This window comes from Rosa rugosa, chromosome 1 (genome assembly GCF_958449725.1).
Source record: "Rosa rugosa chromosome 1, drRosRugo1.1, whole genome shotgun sequence".
Classification (NCBI taxonomy): Eukaryota; Viridiplantae; Streptophyta; class Magnoliopsida; order Rosales; family Rosaceae; genus Rosa; species Rosa rugosa.
In genome coordinates, this window is record NC_084820.1 from 24872308 (window position 1) to 24888777 (window position 16470).

General features: G+C 36.4%; 2 protein-coding genes across 6 annotated transcripts; one reads left to right on the forward strand and one right to left on the reverse strand.

Annotated features, from left to right (window-relative positions):
* The first annotated feature begins 2766 nt into the window (after window positions 1–2766).
* Window positions 2767–9836, forward strand: LOC133724374 (transcription factor TGA4-like). 3 transcript variants are annotated; one of them, XM_062151079.1, is made up of 9 exons: window positions 2767–3003; window positions 4642–4810; window positions 4903–4977; window positions 6367–6426; window positions 6508–6585; window positions 6700–6766; window positions 7420–7691; window positions 8289–8516; window positions 9298–9836. In XM_062151079.1, exons 2-9 carry the CDS (start codon window positions 4652–4654, stop codon window positions 9448–9450), a joined length of 1092 nt encoding a protein of 363 aa, XP_062007063.1. In that variant the 5' UTR covers window positions 2767–3003; window positions 4642–4651; the 3' UTR covers window positions 9451–9836. The 3 variants fall into 3 exon arrangements, with proteins under 3 accessions (XP_062007063.1, XP_062007065.1, XP_062007064.1); XM_062151081.1 differs by having other exon boundaries at window positions 2769–3003; window positions 6700–6763; XM_062151080.1 differs by lacking the exon at window positions 2767–3003 and adding an exon at window positions 3130–3505.
* Window positions 9837–10371: 535 nt separating this feature from the next.
* LOC133732406 (uncharacterized) lies at window positions 10372–14888 on the reverse strand. Of its 3 annotated transcripts, XM_062159979.1 has the most exons (5): window positions 14749–14770; window positions 13352–14320; window positions 11912–12232; window positions 11299–11577; window positions 10372–10835 (listed from the first exon to the last, which is right to left on the reverse strand). In XM_062159979.1, exons 2-5 carry the CDS (start codon window positions 13451–13453, stop codon window positions 10632–10634), a joined length of 906 nt encoding a protein of 301 aa, XP_062015963.1. In that variant the 5' UTR covers window positions 13454–14320; window positions 14749–14770; the 3' UTR covers window positions 10372–10631. The 3 variants fall into 3 exon arrangements, with proteins under 3 accessions (XP_062015963.1, XP_062016028.1, XP_062016100.1); XM_062160044.1 differs by lacking the exon at window positions 13352–14320 and having other exon boundaries at window positions 14749–14888; XM_062160116.1 differs by lacking the exon at window positions 13352–14320 and having other exon boundaries at window positions 11912–12244; window positions 14749–14784.
* Window positions 14889–16470: the final 1582 nt, after the last annotated feature.

Here is a 16470-nt window from a genome sequence, read left to right on the forward strand (position 1 = left end):
AAAAAAGTAAGTTAAATTAACTTATGATAATTACTGAGTTGTAATCTCAAAATCATATGCGACTAGTGAGTATATGTCGTCGATGTATTTATATATTATTTTTTCTTTAGAATGAGGTTCTTGATTTCAAGTATGAGGGAATTTATTGCTTAATAATATATATGAAAATAGTAGTTACAGTTTACAATGATCAGATTTAGTATAGATGGTTGAAATGATAAATAGCAATGAAAGCTCGAGTACTAAACCCTAAAATACATCTAGTCTCCGAATTTTGAAAATTCAATTTCAAAATTAACATCAAAAGCTCAAGAACTAAATCCTAAACTCTAGTGTGCGAATTTCGACAGTTCAATTCAAAAAGTAACAGTAGTGTAACACCAAAAGCTAGCTAAAACCAACACAGTTAGTTCTGCGTACTTTATAAGATAATGTAACTTTAAGACTCGATTATATTGTGGGAGCATATATGTACTGCACCGGAGGAAGGATGTGACCCCTAAATGCTCATTGGTCTTCACAGATATGGATATAAGCAAAAGTGAGTGTGATGAGATTTCAAGCAAATGAAACAGGTTTTGTTTATTCTAAAGTGTGCTACTCAGAGGCAACTCGATCGTACTGCTTACATATATATAAATGCTCCAAAAAAAGCTTACACTTCTTATCCTAATTATCGATCTAATCCAACTCCCAATCGTGTTGTTGCAAACGACCTTTTATCTCAAAAGCATCACAACTTTTATTTTTCTTTGAAAATAAAGATGGAAGAAAATTTAATCTGATGTTGAGTTAGTCTATGACTATATAAAGTTAATTAATTATTATAGACAAATAGTTTAGTATTGATACACCCATACGTTAATTTGCCATGAAGTTTCCCTAGTACAAATAAGACTAGAAAAGAATGACATTTAAGATTTATAATAGAAAATCTATATCAAGACAAGAGTTTCATAGCTTGGTGGATCTATATCATAAAGACATAAGCTATATTATAGTATCAACTTGAAGATGTTGAGTCGACGACTCTTGTCCCCGGCCGTAGGATCATTTGAAGGGTCAATTATATGCATTTTTGGATTGCATAAGTTAGGTAGGATCACCAAACTTTCATATCCTTTTGTGTTTGTTAATGGCTTCTTTATCTTAATTATCTGTTGGCTTAGAGTTTGCGTGCTTAATCTGTCGAGTTTGCGTGCTTAATCTGGCTGCTCAATAAGTCAATAGTGAGGTTTTCATAGTGTCTAGGAAACTCTAGGACTATTAGTGTTTGTAACCTCCGCTAATTAATTACTCTTATGAAATGACGGAGGAAGGTGAAGAAGTCATCATGCCCTTTGTTTCTCGGGCGACATTTGTGCTGTTATAGGTGAGACCGAGACTAGTGATTCGGATCCTGTAGTGGTAAGCATTGTATTAAATTGCAGTAGTAGAAGTTAAATTTAAGGTTCTTAATGTTTGATTAAATTCACGCTAATGGAACTCAAATAGATTAAAAAGTAACTAGTGGACGAGAAGGAATGCCTTGGACGCCTCTATTCTTTTTGTTAGAAAATAGCTCTCTTCATATATGACATTTAGTACTTCCCCTGATAGCCCTTCTCCCTCTCCTCATTCTACCGCCGTGTTTCACCTCAACTCTCAAGATGCTCACCTCTCTAGGTAGAAAGTCCTGCATCTATAAAGTATAACGAGTTAATCTAATCGTCAAACCACAAATATTCTGTCGTAAATCTTTGCCCTAACTGTAGGAATATAATTGCAACCAATTCTACATGCCATTGGAAAGAGGGAAACTAAAGCACCAAGATGGTCATTTGCCCTAATTTGAGGCAGAATTCCCCTAATCTACAATAGTGCATATTGCACTGAAATTGAACTAGTCCCAAAAAGCGAGGTGATTATGTAGCCGTTACTATTCCCGCTAAAAAGTCAAAACAAAAAAGCCAATCATAGACAATAAAAAACACTCATAATTAAAAACAAGCCGACCCCAAAACCCCAAACAAACTCAACGCGCGAACCACCAATTCTACTTAATTTCGCTCCCGTCCGACAATTCCCCAATCGCCAGCAAAGTTCTCTGCCGTAATCATCCATTGGAATGCAAATCGAAGAATTCAACATTAGAAAAGTGACAAATAAAAACGTAGTCCTTTGTTTCTAGCAACTGCGAGTGCTCACTATTTATTGTAAAAAATTTCATGCTTATTTTAATTATTGGCTCACCTTTAATCTATGCATGCAAAAAGAAAGGGTGATTTTATTACTGATTGCACCATAGTGTTTCACATTTGATAACAAAAATATTGTTACGAAAATTTGAAGAAGTGATCAACTCAATCCCTCAAAATTAAACAGTAAACATGCAGATACGTGACTGAAAAGTTAGTCTTAAAAGTAAAAAGTTAACCGATTAGCTCTTGAAAATAATATCAATGCAAAGTTACGCTTGTCTGTTTAACACGCAGAACAGTAGATAGATGAGTGCGCAGGTTAAGAGGAGTGATCCACCTGGTGCGCACATTAGCGGTTGATGGGATGTCATCATGTCCCAGTGGGGGAGAGACAAAGGATGTGGATTACGACGTCCCTGGGCTCTTATGCCGTAATCATTTGACTCTCTCTCTCTCTCTCTCTCCCTCTTACTGTACAACACTCGCTCTCAAACCCAGCACAAAATTACAAAACAAATTCTTGAAAATAATTGTATTTAGAACAAAAAAAACATAATTGAAATAGGGAATATATTAATATCTTAATGGGGAGATTAGAATTTAGGGGATTAATAAAGTGGAGGAGGTGTTTATTAAGGTGTCGTCTTCCCACTTGATTCTTCTGCAAGATGATGGAACTTGGAACAGGAGACATAGCTGACTCGTCTTCTTCTTCTTTTTCTTATTCTTCTTCTTCTTCCGCACATATTTCGTACAAGGCCTCCTCCTGCTTGCTCTGCTTGAATTTAGAGCGGGAAAAATAATTCCAACTGAGCTTTCAAAGGTTCAATCTTTTGTTCTGCTTTTCTGTTTTGTCTTTTGTTTTTCAAGTTTTTAGTATCTGTAAGTAAGTTGGAGTTTTGGGTTTTTTCTTTTTTCTTTTTGGGGTTTTGTTTTTAATGCAAGAAAGCTTGGTTTTCTGTTCTTGCTTACATATCAAGCTTTCCTCTGTTTTGATGATTGTGGGTAGTATCATTTTTGCTCATTGATTGGAAGCAGAAAAGAAAAAAAAAACATGAAAGGATTAGTTTCCAATTTTAGCAACTTCCCTTTCCCATCATAGACACTTACTTCTTTAGTTTTTTTGTTTTTTGTTTTGTGTACTTAGGAGATAAGAATAAGTGTCTTTCTGAGTGTCTGGATTGTTTGATCTTGTACTGAAACTTTGATTGTATTCGATTTCTTATCGTCGTTGTCTGGAACTGCTTTACTTGGGAAGTGGAGGAAAGGTGGAATATTGGTTAAACTCTTAGCAGTGCTATCCTTTCTTGTTTTAGCAATAGAAGGTTGGCGGATTGAAATCTATGATTTTCTGAATTTGTCCCCTCACTTCTCTGTGTTGTTGATCCTTTTGTTGTTGTTGGGTTTGACATTCTCAGCTTCTTGATTCATAGACATTGTCATCCAACCACAATGAATTCTGTAGCTTTTCTTGCTGTTAATAGAGGATCGAGTATAGGTGTGTAACTTTGGAGTTTTTGAATTGGTATTGCCTGCTTCCCTTGCATATCTGGAGATTGAGGATACGTTAGGATTTAACTTAGATCATCTGGTCTTAAAAGTTGGAATTTTATAAAATAATGAACTTGTTCAGTTGATTCAGAATTGTTTCTGAAAGTGTTCCTTCATCCCCTTGTTTTCGATCTCTTTTAACTTATTTCACTGTGTTTACATGCATCGACATGTAAATTTAGATACTGACACCTGGTGTTCTTGAGTCTTGTGGTCTTGCATACCTGGTTCTGTTCTGGTGTACTGTAACTACATGGAACCGTTGACTTCAAAAGTAAAGTTGTACAATGTGAAATTTCAATAACTTTATAATATTATATTTTAGAAGCTTAGGCTAATGTGCTTTAACTATAGGCTATAGCAGAAGTAGAATATTTCAACAGGTTCAAGTTATTCTTTTGCTTTATGATACATCTGTGTAATTTTAAATCGTAGATAGCTATTAAACTTCTGATGCCAGGTTTCTTTATTTCCTTTCTATCTCTTCATGGATATTTTAACAATGTACATTTTGATATGATTCTTTATACAAATGCCGGCCTTCTTTTCCCAACCGTCAGTCACAAATTTATGATAATGAGTATTTTAACACAGGGATCTGTACTTGTTTCAACCATACCTGCAAGACTAAGAATTGTTTTTTTTTTTCCTTCTTTTATTAAACTCAGTTTCATATTTAATTATTTGAAATCTAATTGTTTGATCATGTTCTTATGATGACAGCATCCAAAAATATTAGTTTGAATGCCGCACGTATGTTTGTTGCGGTCTGGCTTTATTAAACTTGGATTTTGATTTTGACATGTTGATTGAGATTACAGAATTAGTCACTATGTACCTCCAAAATTCATCTAGGTTCTATATCACATGCTTTATGGTATTAAACTGATTTGAGTTTTTCCGTTGTCAGTCGAACAACCATGAACTCGTCTTCCACCCAGTTTGTCACCTCTAGAAGGATGAGTGCCTATGAGCCAATACACCAGATGAGCATGTGGGGAGAAAGCTTTATGAGTAATGGTAATTTGAATGCCTCAGCATCCATGATCATGGATGCAGACACACAGCTAGATAATCAGGTAAAGGTTTTGAAATTAGTGCTTTTGGTTATTGTTTCTTGGAGCCACATTAGTCAGTTTTCTAAGTTATTGTGTCATTATTATTTCTCTAGTCAGAGGATGCCTCTCAAGGAATCCTGGGATCTTCGAGCAAGTATGACCAAGAAGCAACCAAACCTACGGACAAGGTAAAAGAGAGTGTGCTTTTGCCTCACTTCCAGATCTCCTTTCTTTATTTAACTAAAGATCAGGCTCTTTGTATTGACCTACTGTGAAGAGGTTGCAAAACATGATTACTGAACTGAAAGAGTTGCTTCTGACTGTCTGCAAACTTATAAGCTGTTAGTTTTGAGCAACAATGTTATTTCCTCTATATCTCCTTCTCCTCTCTCTTTTTTTTTTTTTTTTTTTTTGAAAAGACAAACTGTAATGTTTCCAAATGAATGATACAAAGTGGGCAACTGGTCCACAGGCAGCAAACAAAGAAATCTATACCATCCATGCCTCTCTATATTCATTAAAAGTCCTACTAATTTCTGTCGAAAGCACCCATCTGACAGCTAACTCACTGCAAACCGCAGAGTTTTCCACAGCCAAATTTGTTGCAGTTAATAGATTAAGTCTCCCTGCTTGGATCTCCCAATTCAAACCAGCCTCCATATACAACCTCTTCACAGATGAAAAGTACCTTCACACTGCACATAAACATAATCTACCCTCTCTACCTGCCTGCATTTTACAAATGGCACACCAGTGGGCAGAAAAACAATAATTGGCCTTCATCGTTGAAGCATATAACCAGCATTAAACCTCCATGTGCTATTAACTAGCCTAAGATCTTTCATTCATTGATTTCAATGTATGTCGGCGTGATAGGCTTAATGAACTTAAATCATAGTATGGTGCTTGCTTGCTAGATGTAGTAAAGTATAACACATTAGTGGTATATGTTTGTGGATACTGGTTGTGTTAAAGAGTGTCATAATATAGGGGTAGGGATGGAGTAAAAATGTTGCAGATTTTATTTTATTTTATTTTTTCGGGGGGTGGGGAGGAATTTTACTCTTAATGGCTCTTATACGGTTTCTAAACTGTCTGATTACTCTGATGGTTACTTCAATAACCACATGTTTCGCTTAATTCGTTTGCTGTTCACTTCGATTGGAAAGCAGCAGTTACTTAATCTGTTGCTTTTAACTTGGTGTCTTTGCTGGTGTTTCGAGGACTTTTTCTTAGCGGGTGTCTTGTCCACTCCTTTGTAAACTTTATTTTAAATAATAAAATATCATGTCTTATAGGAAAAAAAAAAAAAACAAATAACTACGTGGTTGCATCATATTCATTATTCATGTGGCTGTTTATGACAAAACTTTTATGTGAATGCAAGATAAAATGTGTTTTTGTTTTGAGTTTAAGTTGTCTGTTCTGTTATTGTAACTGATATGTGTATATGTCATGGTTGAGCAATTTATTCAGGAATGTAGAATGCATTCTGTAGTCATATTTGGAGCTTTATGCTGAAAACTTTTATAGCAGCTTATAAATAGTAGTTAAATCTTATATGTTAAAATTTTTAGGTCCAAAGGCGTCTTGCCCAAAATCGGGAGGCTGCTCGTAAAAGCCGGCTGAGAAAGAAGGTGGGAAGTGGTATGCATTTGAAAAGATATTAATACATGCAACAAGTGATTTGAACTAATTTGATGACTTTTCAAATACAGGCCTATGTTCAGCAGTTGGAAACAAGTCGTTTAAAGCTTGTTCAATTAGAGCAAGAGCTTGATAGAGCAAGACAACAGGTCAGGAGAAGTTTAGCTTCTTTTATCATATTGCAATTTATTGAGAGTTCTTAAAGATCAATAGTTATAGCTTACCCCTTGTAAATTAAAGAAGCAATGGATGATTTTCTGTAGGGTCTTTATATTGGAAGTGGACTGGATGCTAATCCTCTGGGATATTCTGGCACCATGAACCCAGGTTGTTCGTTAAGTTTAAGTTGCTTTCTGCCATAACTTCAGTTTCATCTCCTCAAAGTTCACTAGTATATTTAGCATTGGATATGAAATTATAGGTGGTTGATAGTTTTAAGGATGTCAGAATGTATGCGATAAACTGCAAAATCTGTTTAGTTTTTTGCTTTTCCTTCTGTTTTTGAGGTTTTACCAATATTCTAATGAGAATGAAAAAATCTTCCATTGTCAGAGTTCACCATCAAGTCGTTGTGCCAAATTATAAAGCCTTTGCTGTGCAATTTGTTCTTGCTAAGATTTCATTAGTGGCCCAAAGTGAAGTTGAAGTTCTAACTCTGTCTTTTGAAATGGTAGTGTCTTTTAATGGGTTCATGACTTGCTATAGAAATCTTAATATATATGTTTTTTTTTTTAGAAGAAATATATATGCTTTTTATATTGCTTCTCCCTATGAATAGATAGATAATTTCGCAGAAGGTAGAACATGAGTACTTGACTTTAGTTCAGTAGACCATAAATCAAATTTATTGTATGCTGCTTATAATACTTTTGACAAATTTTCCTTTGTTATTTATAATTGCTTATATATTGTATGACTAGTATCATTATCTTTGTTTTTTCATGTTCTTGTATTTCTCAAGTTCGAAACTCTGGCATCCACAGGTGTTGCTGCATTTGAGATGGAGTATGGAAACTGGATGGAGGAACAAAATAAGCAGATTTCTGAACTGAGGACTGTGTTGCAGGCTCAGATAAGTGACATAGAGCTTCATCTCCTTGTAGATCGCGGCATGAGTCACTATTTTAAACTTTTCAGCATGAAATCAAAAGCTGCAAAAGTTGATGTTTTCTATGTAATGTCTGGGATGTGGAAAACATCAGCTGAGCGGTTTTTCTCATGGATTGGAGGATTTCGCCCTTCAGAGCTTCTTAAGGTAATGTATTCTTTGATTGAACTCATGAAACAGAGATACCTTTTGCTCCATATATGTGGTTTGATGGTTTGCAGTAGAACTTGTATGATATTAGAATTACCAACAAAAAGAAGCAATGGAGGATAAAAGTGAAATAAGAAGTGATTTGCTTCAATCTATTTTCGGATGAATCTCAAAATGTAAAATGTATACTGTAAGACTAATGCAGCATTTGTTAATACTGCTTCCTTACATACACCACAACAAGTATGCATGTGTTGCAAAGATTTAACATACTTTCGGTGTCATTCAAATTGATTAATTCCTAACTAGCTAGGTAAAGTCCAGAAAGCCCTGACTACGGGTGCTTTTGCATCAGAAATCCAGTGAAATCAAATCTGGTTATATTCTCGTATTGATGTTATGCTAAGACTATGGAGTGTGCATATCAATTACTAAGGTGATGCTTTAGGAAAAGATTTATTGTTTTATTCTCTGATGCTTACTCAATATGATTAAAACCAATCTACTCGACAAGACTTCATTGGCATATTCTTTGAAATCAAATTTCATTCTCAGAGTAGGGTGCTCTAGTTGATAAGTTTTTGTTAATTACAGGTTCTTCTGCCTCAACTTTACCCCTTGGCAGAGCAACAACATTTGGATGTTAGCAGCCTTAGGCAATCATGTCAACAAGCAGAAGATGCTCTTTCGCAAGGTATGGATAAACTACAGTTCACTCTAGCTCAGACTGTGGCAGCTGATCCTCTGGGTGAAGGTATTTATGTCCCACATATGGCCATTGCAATGGAGAAGTTGGAAGCTCTTGTGAGCTTTGTGAACCAGGTAATGTAGTGCATACATCCATAGATCTATTGAATGGTTTCGTTCTAAATTCTAATGCCAGTGGGTTTAATATCTACTGATTTTAATCTTCTATAACCTTATCTTCATCAATTCATAAAAATGTTAATGCTGGCATGTAGATTGCAATTTTTGAATATGTGTGCTGAATAGAAGTATTTTTCTAGCCTAGTAAAAGGACCAGCCATCTAGATTCTATTCCAAGGGAAGAATCTCCTCTTGCCTTCTCTAAGTGAAGGCATTTGGGAGGCATGACATGTTAGTTTAGGCATGGATTATCTCAAGATGGAGGATCAATCTTTATTTTATTATTCATCGACATTGTCACTTTGTGATACAACGGGGGTGAAAATTACCAAGCATTATAGTAGTTTACTGTATCCACCCTGACAAGACAGGACAGGCTCCATGAAGGCCTTGTTAGTTGGAAAGAAAAAATAAAATCATATAATAGTTAAGTTAATGATTGAAAATGGAGACAGTAATGTGCACTGTTCCAGATCTTTGTCGCACTTTCTGATTTAGAATTATTGTGGTTCATAATATTTGATTACAGAACATATTAGATAGTAAAAATATACTGGTCTAGCCATAACATACAGTTTTGGGGTGCACTTTCCATCTGAACGACATAACTTGTTGACATGATAAAGTCTGGGGTCATGTCTTGTAGGTAGTTGGTATGACCTTGATTTTTTTCCAGTTGGAAGTTATGTTTTAGTTTTCTTAACATCTTATTGACGTGTTTTTCTGGCAAAAATAGGCTGATCATCTTCGAAAGGAGACGTTACAGCAGATGTCACGCATCCTCACTATCCGCCAGGCAGCTCGAGGCCTTCTTGCTTTGGGAGAGTACTTCCAACGCCTTCGAGCTTTGAGCTCGCTTTGGACAACTCGTCCTCGTGAGCTTACATAATCTTAACATGAAAGAGCATATGAAAGCTAAGCTCAATATCCAAACAAGATAAACCACCTGGAGAATTTTGCTTCCACTGTTCCACGACCAGAGGTACCCTCTGATAATGTTATTCTGTACACGTGTAGGCATAATCAGCGTTTCTGACATTTTTCCAGCAGCATCCCATATTTTGAGAAGCTGTAAATATGGATATAGCCATTTTGATTTTTGACTGCAGGAAGTTTGTAAGTAAATTATTTTCAGTTCTTCCTTTTGTAAATTATCTCGTCTTAGGAAAATTATCTTGAGAATTTAGTTATCGAGCCTATAGATGGATCTGTATGATGTAAATTTTGTTACGAGGGATTTACTGTATTGAAATTGGTCACATAGATTGCTAGTGAGGGTCCTCTTTGTGCTTTGAAAGTGAACAGTTTTTGTTTTGGGAAGGTTAAAGAATAAGAGTTTTTGCGTTGTGAAATTTTTTTACGAATCACATGGAATAATAAACAGACGTGTGCCATTATAAAGATGTGAAAAATGATATTCATTTCTGCTAGAAAACCCTGCAAATGGAACTAAAACAATTTGTAGCTTCCCACCACTACGAAACAGATCCGGCCGGATACGGAGTCCAGGAGGCATGGAGGGAAAAGTAACCCTCATCATGCTACAAAAGCCGACTCTAAATGTTATCGAGAAAACTAACTATACTCGATGTATGTTTGTAACTGACTACTCAATGTAATTGAGAAAACTAACTCTGTATAATTCAGTATAACGAATCTACACTGAGCCTTGGTAACTTTTCTCGTATCAATACTATTACATGGTATTTACACTTGCACAGAACAAGAAACCTCATTGATGCTTCCATGATTTGCATCTGGTCTATGACGTAGTCAACAAGGCAAGAAAAAGATGATGAGAGTTTTGATCTTGTATTCCAGCTACTGCAACTTAATTTTCTATTCACATTGCAGCTAGTTTTATTGCTCTTGTAAGAACTGTAAAAGCAAGTTTTCAACAGTTCCATCAATAATGACTCGATATGACCAACAAGTACGTCCTGGTCAATCAAAATGACTTTTAAGCAGCAAAGGCAAAATGTAGAGGGAAGGTGAGCAAAACGATACTAGTGCGACTCGATTACTGATCTGAATTTGATGCTAAATAAGATCTAACAATGTGGCGCTACTTCACAGGGCTATCCCACCAAGTTGGGGGTACTGAGTATGGCCTTCTCCAACCTTATCATACAACTTCTCAGTCAGCTTCTGGTAGAACCTTCCCCATTTGTCCATGGCTCGCTTCAAACGAGCACTCTCGGATCCTTTAAAGAGAAACTTGAGGTAGTCTTTCGCTAAACGAGTCCACTCCTCGCCACTGATGATGTAAACATACTGCAACAAAAATTCAAGTTTCAAATGTGATTAGATATCGCATGAGGGTTATGGGACACATGATGGGTTGTCCTAAAACCATATTTACAATAAGAAAAAGAAGGGTCTCACATTAAAGCATGATAATCAAAATATCACACCCCATGAAATTAAAGCCAACACAGACGTGATAAATTATAACAATCAATGACGTGGGTAACCTCTATGAAATCAAATTGTTTCTCATAGATCTTCTCCCATACCAACAACCTATTTTACAGCCAGATTGGTAAGAATATTGGCCAACCATGGAAGCTTATTCATTTAAGCAGCAATCTACTAATTTAATACTCATATTACTAGCTAGCTACAAGCCAGTCTTGTGTTAGTTGTTATGTTTTGACTTATGTGCACTGTGAGCCTCATCCTTCATCCTACTTTCAAAGAAAACAACAAGCTTAACAAATGGTAGTGAGGATTATACCAGAAAAATAAACCCAATAGTAGCTAGAATCACTTGAAATGTTTCATCAATGATTCCGGCAAAGCCTTCATCCTCTGATCCACTAGAACCCCCTGCACCACCACCCCCGCTGCCACCAGCACCGCCGCCACCACCACGGCCACCGCCACCACCACGTGTTGCACTGTCTTTGTCTTTATAGAACTCTTTCTTATCAATCTGCCTACGTAATACATCCTCTATCGATGATCCCTTCTTCAGATTACCCATTGCATTCTCAAGAGCTTTCCATGGGGAGCCCTGGTTGCATAAGATGTACAGTGAGTATATAGTGTTTCTGATATGTATTTGGACACTCACAAAGACTCGTGCACATTTCAAAGAACGTACATGTTTCTCAACTCTTCTTATATTATAGGCGCAAGCCTCCCTATAGATCACAGACAAAAATCACTAATCCCCCTACTAGCTATTACTTCATATAAAAGATTAGATCAACAAACCTTGAAAAATAATAAGCCCATAGTTCAGTTCAACCATATGTACGTCCTGTATTTATAGCAACATAGTTCAACATATATACTCCAACTATTTTGCAGCAAGGCACAGAAGGACTTAAAGAATGGTCTCTTACCTCGTTATCACTTCCATGCTTTCCCTTGCCGCCCAATAAGCAGACACGTGAAGAATGTTGGTATGTAGATGCAGCCCTGCATTTCTGGTTCTTTAATATGGACATGCACTGTTGCTGATTTGATGCATTACGGGTTGCCAGGGAAGGATTTTGAAGGGGAAGTTTAGCATGGACTGGTAAAATATATGGCTTAGAAGAGAGGTGCAGAGATTGAGAAGTGTTTCTGACACAGAGACTAGGTTGGAAGGAAGTAGTCTGCAAAATGCTCATTCTGGATAAAGCCTCGGCCTCGTTGTAAATCTCAAATGAAGATGGGAATCCCTACATTACCATCTTCAAAATGTCACTGAATGATTACCACAAAATTTGATAAAACTCAACGTGAACAATAAGCTGGATAGATGTTGTAAAAGTCTAAATTCACATGAGTAATTACATAACCAGAATCAACTCAAATTATGTATCAATATATTGGCACTCCATTACATGATATGTGTGTGTGTGTGTGTGTGTGGAAACATGACGGAAGATGTTATGTTACTTTACTGTAACCATTTATCAAGGGGAATAAAAGTTTTTACTAAATTCAGTACTGATATAAATAGCAACGCATCATTTTTAACCAAACCTCAGAAAATTAAATTTTGAGACATAAGTGAATCTTCTCAAACAATTACAACTCAATTTCAAATTGTCTACACATTTTTCAGACAATAACCAAGTTTATTAGCTTAGTCTATTGTGGAGCTGAGCCAAACAGAAGAAAATTAGACAAACCATCAGAAAATGAAAATAAGGTATCCCAAAGTAGACACCAATTATTTGGACTTTCTACATGAAAAACATCAAATGCAAGACAGTATAGTAGTTGTAGAATCATTAACATGAAACATCAAAAACCGCTCTTATCAAACTGAAAGCATATCTGACCTGCCTCTACAAGCTCAGTTTCAGCTGTCCAATATCAAACACTACTTTATAGAGACTAATAATACACACTTGATGATATTCTTGAATATATCAAGATACTTGTGTCCCATATCAGTTCCAAGATAGACTAGGCTAATACCAATCAGTATTTGACAAAAAGGACATGGAATGCCTTTGCATGCAGTTGATACCTAACCGTAGCTTCACAAAGGTGCCCTATTTTTTGCAGCAGAAAAAGACTAGAGAGTTCTGCAAAGGCATACCAATATCCAGGCCCATCTTTCCTTACAGAAGAAAACTACCAAATATAGTGCTTTTCTACTACTGTACTAAGGAGTGTTTTAATTTATTTGTTTAGTTTGAGAAGAAAGATGCTTTACTAAAACAGACTGTGAACCAGAAGTCCACACACAAGGGCAAAATTACAGGAACAAAAAGAAAATACAGGAAGATGACTAACTAGTAACTAATCAGTGCCTCCCAATTCCACAAAATGGAAGACAGACTTACATCCCTAAAAGTTTCTGAAACAGAAACCAATAGAAAACTTTTTCCCACAATTCCTCTACCCTGACTCTCTATGATCCTCAAAATCTGGTTGCTCCCTTCCATCCAAACTATGCCACAAGGCTTTAGTTGCTCTCAACCTCTCTGGTTTGGTATCTTGTTTGCGAGGTTGTATATATGCATTTTTGTTAAGATCTCGAGTGGCAAGACCATTAGTCTTGAGGTGGAAAGCTCTGATACCATAGATGGTGTAAAGGCAAGGATTCAAGATGAGAAGCTGCTAATCTTTTCAGGGAAACAACTCAAGGAAGGGATGTCGAGTCTGTGAATAGAATCACTCTGGAATGATTTTTTTTTTTTTATGTATTAAAAAAAAAAACTCCATAAGTCTGGGAATCACTCTGGAGGTTGAGAGTTCTGAAACAATTGAGAATGTGCAGATACGGAGGATATTGCACCAAATACGCAGAGGCTCATCTTGGCTGATTGCTGCATACAATATGAGTCTACCCTTGACCTTGGGTTTCGTATTATTCGGTGAATGCAGATACATCTTGAATTTTTGAGTGGTAATACAAGTTGCAATGAGGGATTTCCACCATAGCAGCAGAAGATTATCTACTGTGGAATAGTATTAGATGATGGGAGCAAGCTGGCTGACTATGGCATTATGAAAGAAACTGTCCTGTTCCTTATTGTTGGGGCCTAAGTACCATAGTAGATGAAGACTGTTTTCACATACGTTGAGGGAACCATCTTGTTTTTCCCATTGATAACCTATTTTTATCTGATCTGGATAAAAAAAACCCCTAGGTGTTGAACTTAAGGATTCCATGCCAAATCGGGTTCTCTAAATTGGGCCAAAGTAGTTGAGCAACTTCACAATGAATCGCAACATGGTCAAAAGTTTGTGCCATCTTTCGGCACACAATGTTATCAAATTGGTTTTCAGCAAGCATCTGGCCTCTTTTTCTGCAGCATGCCACATATGTTCTGTTTAGCATGACTAAAATACTGCCAAAAATTTGACCTTGGGATGAACTTTAACTTTCCAAATCATTGCTGGCTCACATGACTAAAATACTGCTTTCACCTAGAATGCTATTTCTTCAAATTCAAATGACATAGAAACCGAACTAAATTATCCACCTTTAAATTTTCTAATTATCCCATGTCCACATCCAAATAGTAAATCAAAAGCACAAGCTTTCTTTTAAAACCAAAGCACATGCAGAGATAATATTGGTGTGGCAAAACCTAACTACTGCCTTGATTAGCAGATGATGAAACAAAGGAAAAAAAAAAAACAGATGTGACAAAGTAACTAACCAAAATTAAACCATAAAATATGAGAATCAAATATAAACCCAAAATATTGATCTAAGAAGCAGTAGATGTACCTGAGATTGAGAAACGGCAGAGCTCTACAGAGAGTCCAGACTGATTAGGCTGCAGGGTTTAAAAGGTTTATATGTATAAGAAAATAGAAAAAAAAAATAATAATAACGAAGAGAATAATTGCCCGCGAGAATCAGATAAGAAAATCCAACCGTTGGATTAGCGAGATCCAACGGACCATAACAATGGAGGGAACTAACCGACCTTCAGGTCTATTGGGTTGCACAAGATAAAGCTCTCCCCTTCTCTTCTACCTTCCAACTCTAACGATCAATTGATTTAGCAAAAACTCTTATTAGTGTTCATAGTTGGATCAAGATTTACTTACCGGCTATTTCCTCAGATGCTCCGGCCTTCGATGGTATGTATGAGAAACATGCATGTGTTTATTACTTATTAGAGTAAACATCTTCTATTAATATCATCATAGTTGCTTTTGATCTGCAATTTCTATGTTTGTTAGACCCAATGTCTGACTGAAAATCAACGTTGTTTGTGTAAACCCAAATGTAGCATTCTATAAAGTGTGGTACAATCTTCGTGTATGCTCTTACTATAATGAATGTGTGCCTTGTAACAAAAGAAAGGAAAACGTCTCTGCACAATAATGAAAATCATTGAAGAAAATGCAACCTTAATGTTGAAATAACATCATTTGCTGCTCTCTCAAGTCAAGGCGGTCCAGATAATCATAAGCAAATCGGTTGACCAGAGATCTCATTATTCACCATTACTCCTGGTGACACAGGGAGAACCAGCAAAGCGGTTCATACCGTCTTCATATGAGCTGACAAGTTGTCAGAGAAACGTACCGTTACTTCATCATGGACTTCTGATCGATTGTGTTGGATTTTTAGGTAAGCCTGCAAATATATATATATGGACTTCAATTGAGGTTGAGTAAAACCAATTCAAGATAAGAACTCTGCAGCATCTTCATCCATAAAGTCCTTGTAATTAAAAATCCTAAGACTCCTCTAATCCATGCTATGCTACTCTTTCTTTGCCTCCGTCGTATGCTACACCAGCAACATTGGCTCTTTAGAAACATAAACTCTTCTGGGAGTAAAAACTCAGAATGCTCCCAATTCCAAAATTAAGCACTGCTCATACTTCTGTATGCATCAACACCAACACAAGCATAACAATAACGATAACTCAGTGATCATCTCACAGTTTCAAAACATGAAGGCATTAGCAAGTTCCTGGTTATCATATATAATATGCAATTTCATAATCATCAGAAGTAGTGAGCAAATAGTTGATCACCACAAGAGATAATGGGTTTTGAATACAACACTTTGGACTTTTTTATAAAAGGGTTATTATGACCTCAGAATCTCAGATATAAAATAAAATTAACAGTTGCTCTTTGCCTCCTGCACAGTCCCAAGTAACTGAAACAGAAGTCACCATAATCATCAACATACAATCTTCAAGCTCCATTCCACATTTAATTGTCCCTAGGTAGTTAATAATCTGAACTATGAAGTCTCTTACATTTCAATCCCTCCTTGATTACTAACTCCTTGGCTTTCGCCTTTAGAGAACTCCCTGATGGGCCAGCTCTTGCTGCCCGATGACCATATAGCTCTAGCAAAGAATGTTGTATAAACTTCCCCGACCCCTTTTCTTAACATTCCTTCCTTTGCAAGTAATATCTTCTCCTCTTTGCAATGTTCGCGATGTCTATTGAAGTAGTAAAATGATGAAAGATAATCTCC

Excerpts from the sequence above, each read along its gene's own strand:
- LOC133732406 (XM_062159979.1), bottom strand. The coding sequence starts at position 13,453 with ATGGAAGGGAGCAACCAGATTTTGAGGATCATAGAGAGTCAGGGTAGA. Across the intron at positions 11,578-11,911 it reads AGCATGGAAGTGATAACGAG|GGCTCCCCATGGAAAGCTCT; the intron begins GTAAGAGACCAT and ends TTATGCAACCAG. Across the intron at positions 10,836-11,298 it reads CTATTGGGTTTATTTTTCTG|TATGTTTACATCATCAGTGG; the intron begins GTATAATCCTCA and ends TTTTTGTTGCAG.
- LOC133724374 (XM_062151079.1), top strand. The coding sequence starts at position 4,652 with ATGAACTCGTCTTCCACCCAGTTTGTCACCTCTAGAAGGATGAGTGCC. Across the intron at positions 6,767-7,419 it reads TGGCACCATGAACCCAGGTT|GTGTTGCTGCATTTGAGATG; the intron begins GTTCGTTAAGTT and ends TGGCATCCACAG. Across the intron at positions 8,517-9,297 it reads TTGTGAGCTTTGTGAACCAG|GCTGATCATCTTCGAAAGGA; the intron begins GTAATGTAGTGC and ends TGGCAAAAATAG.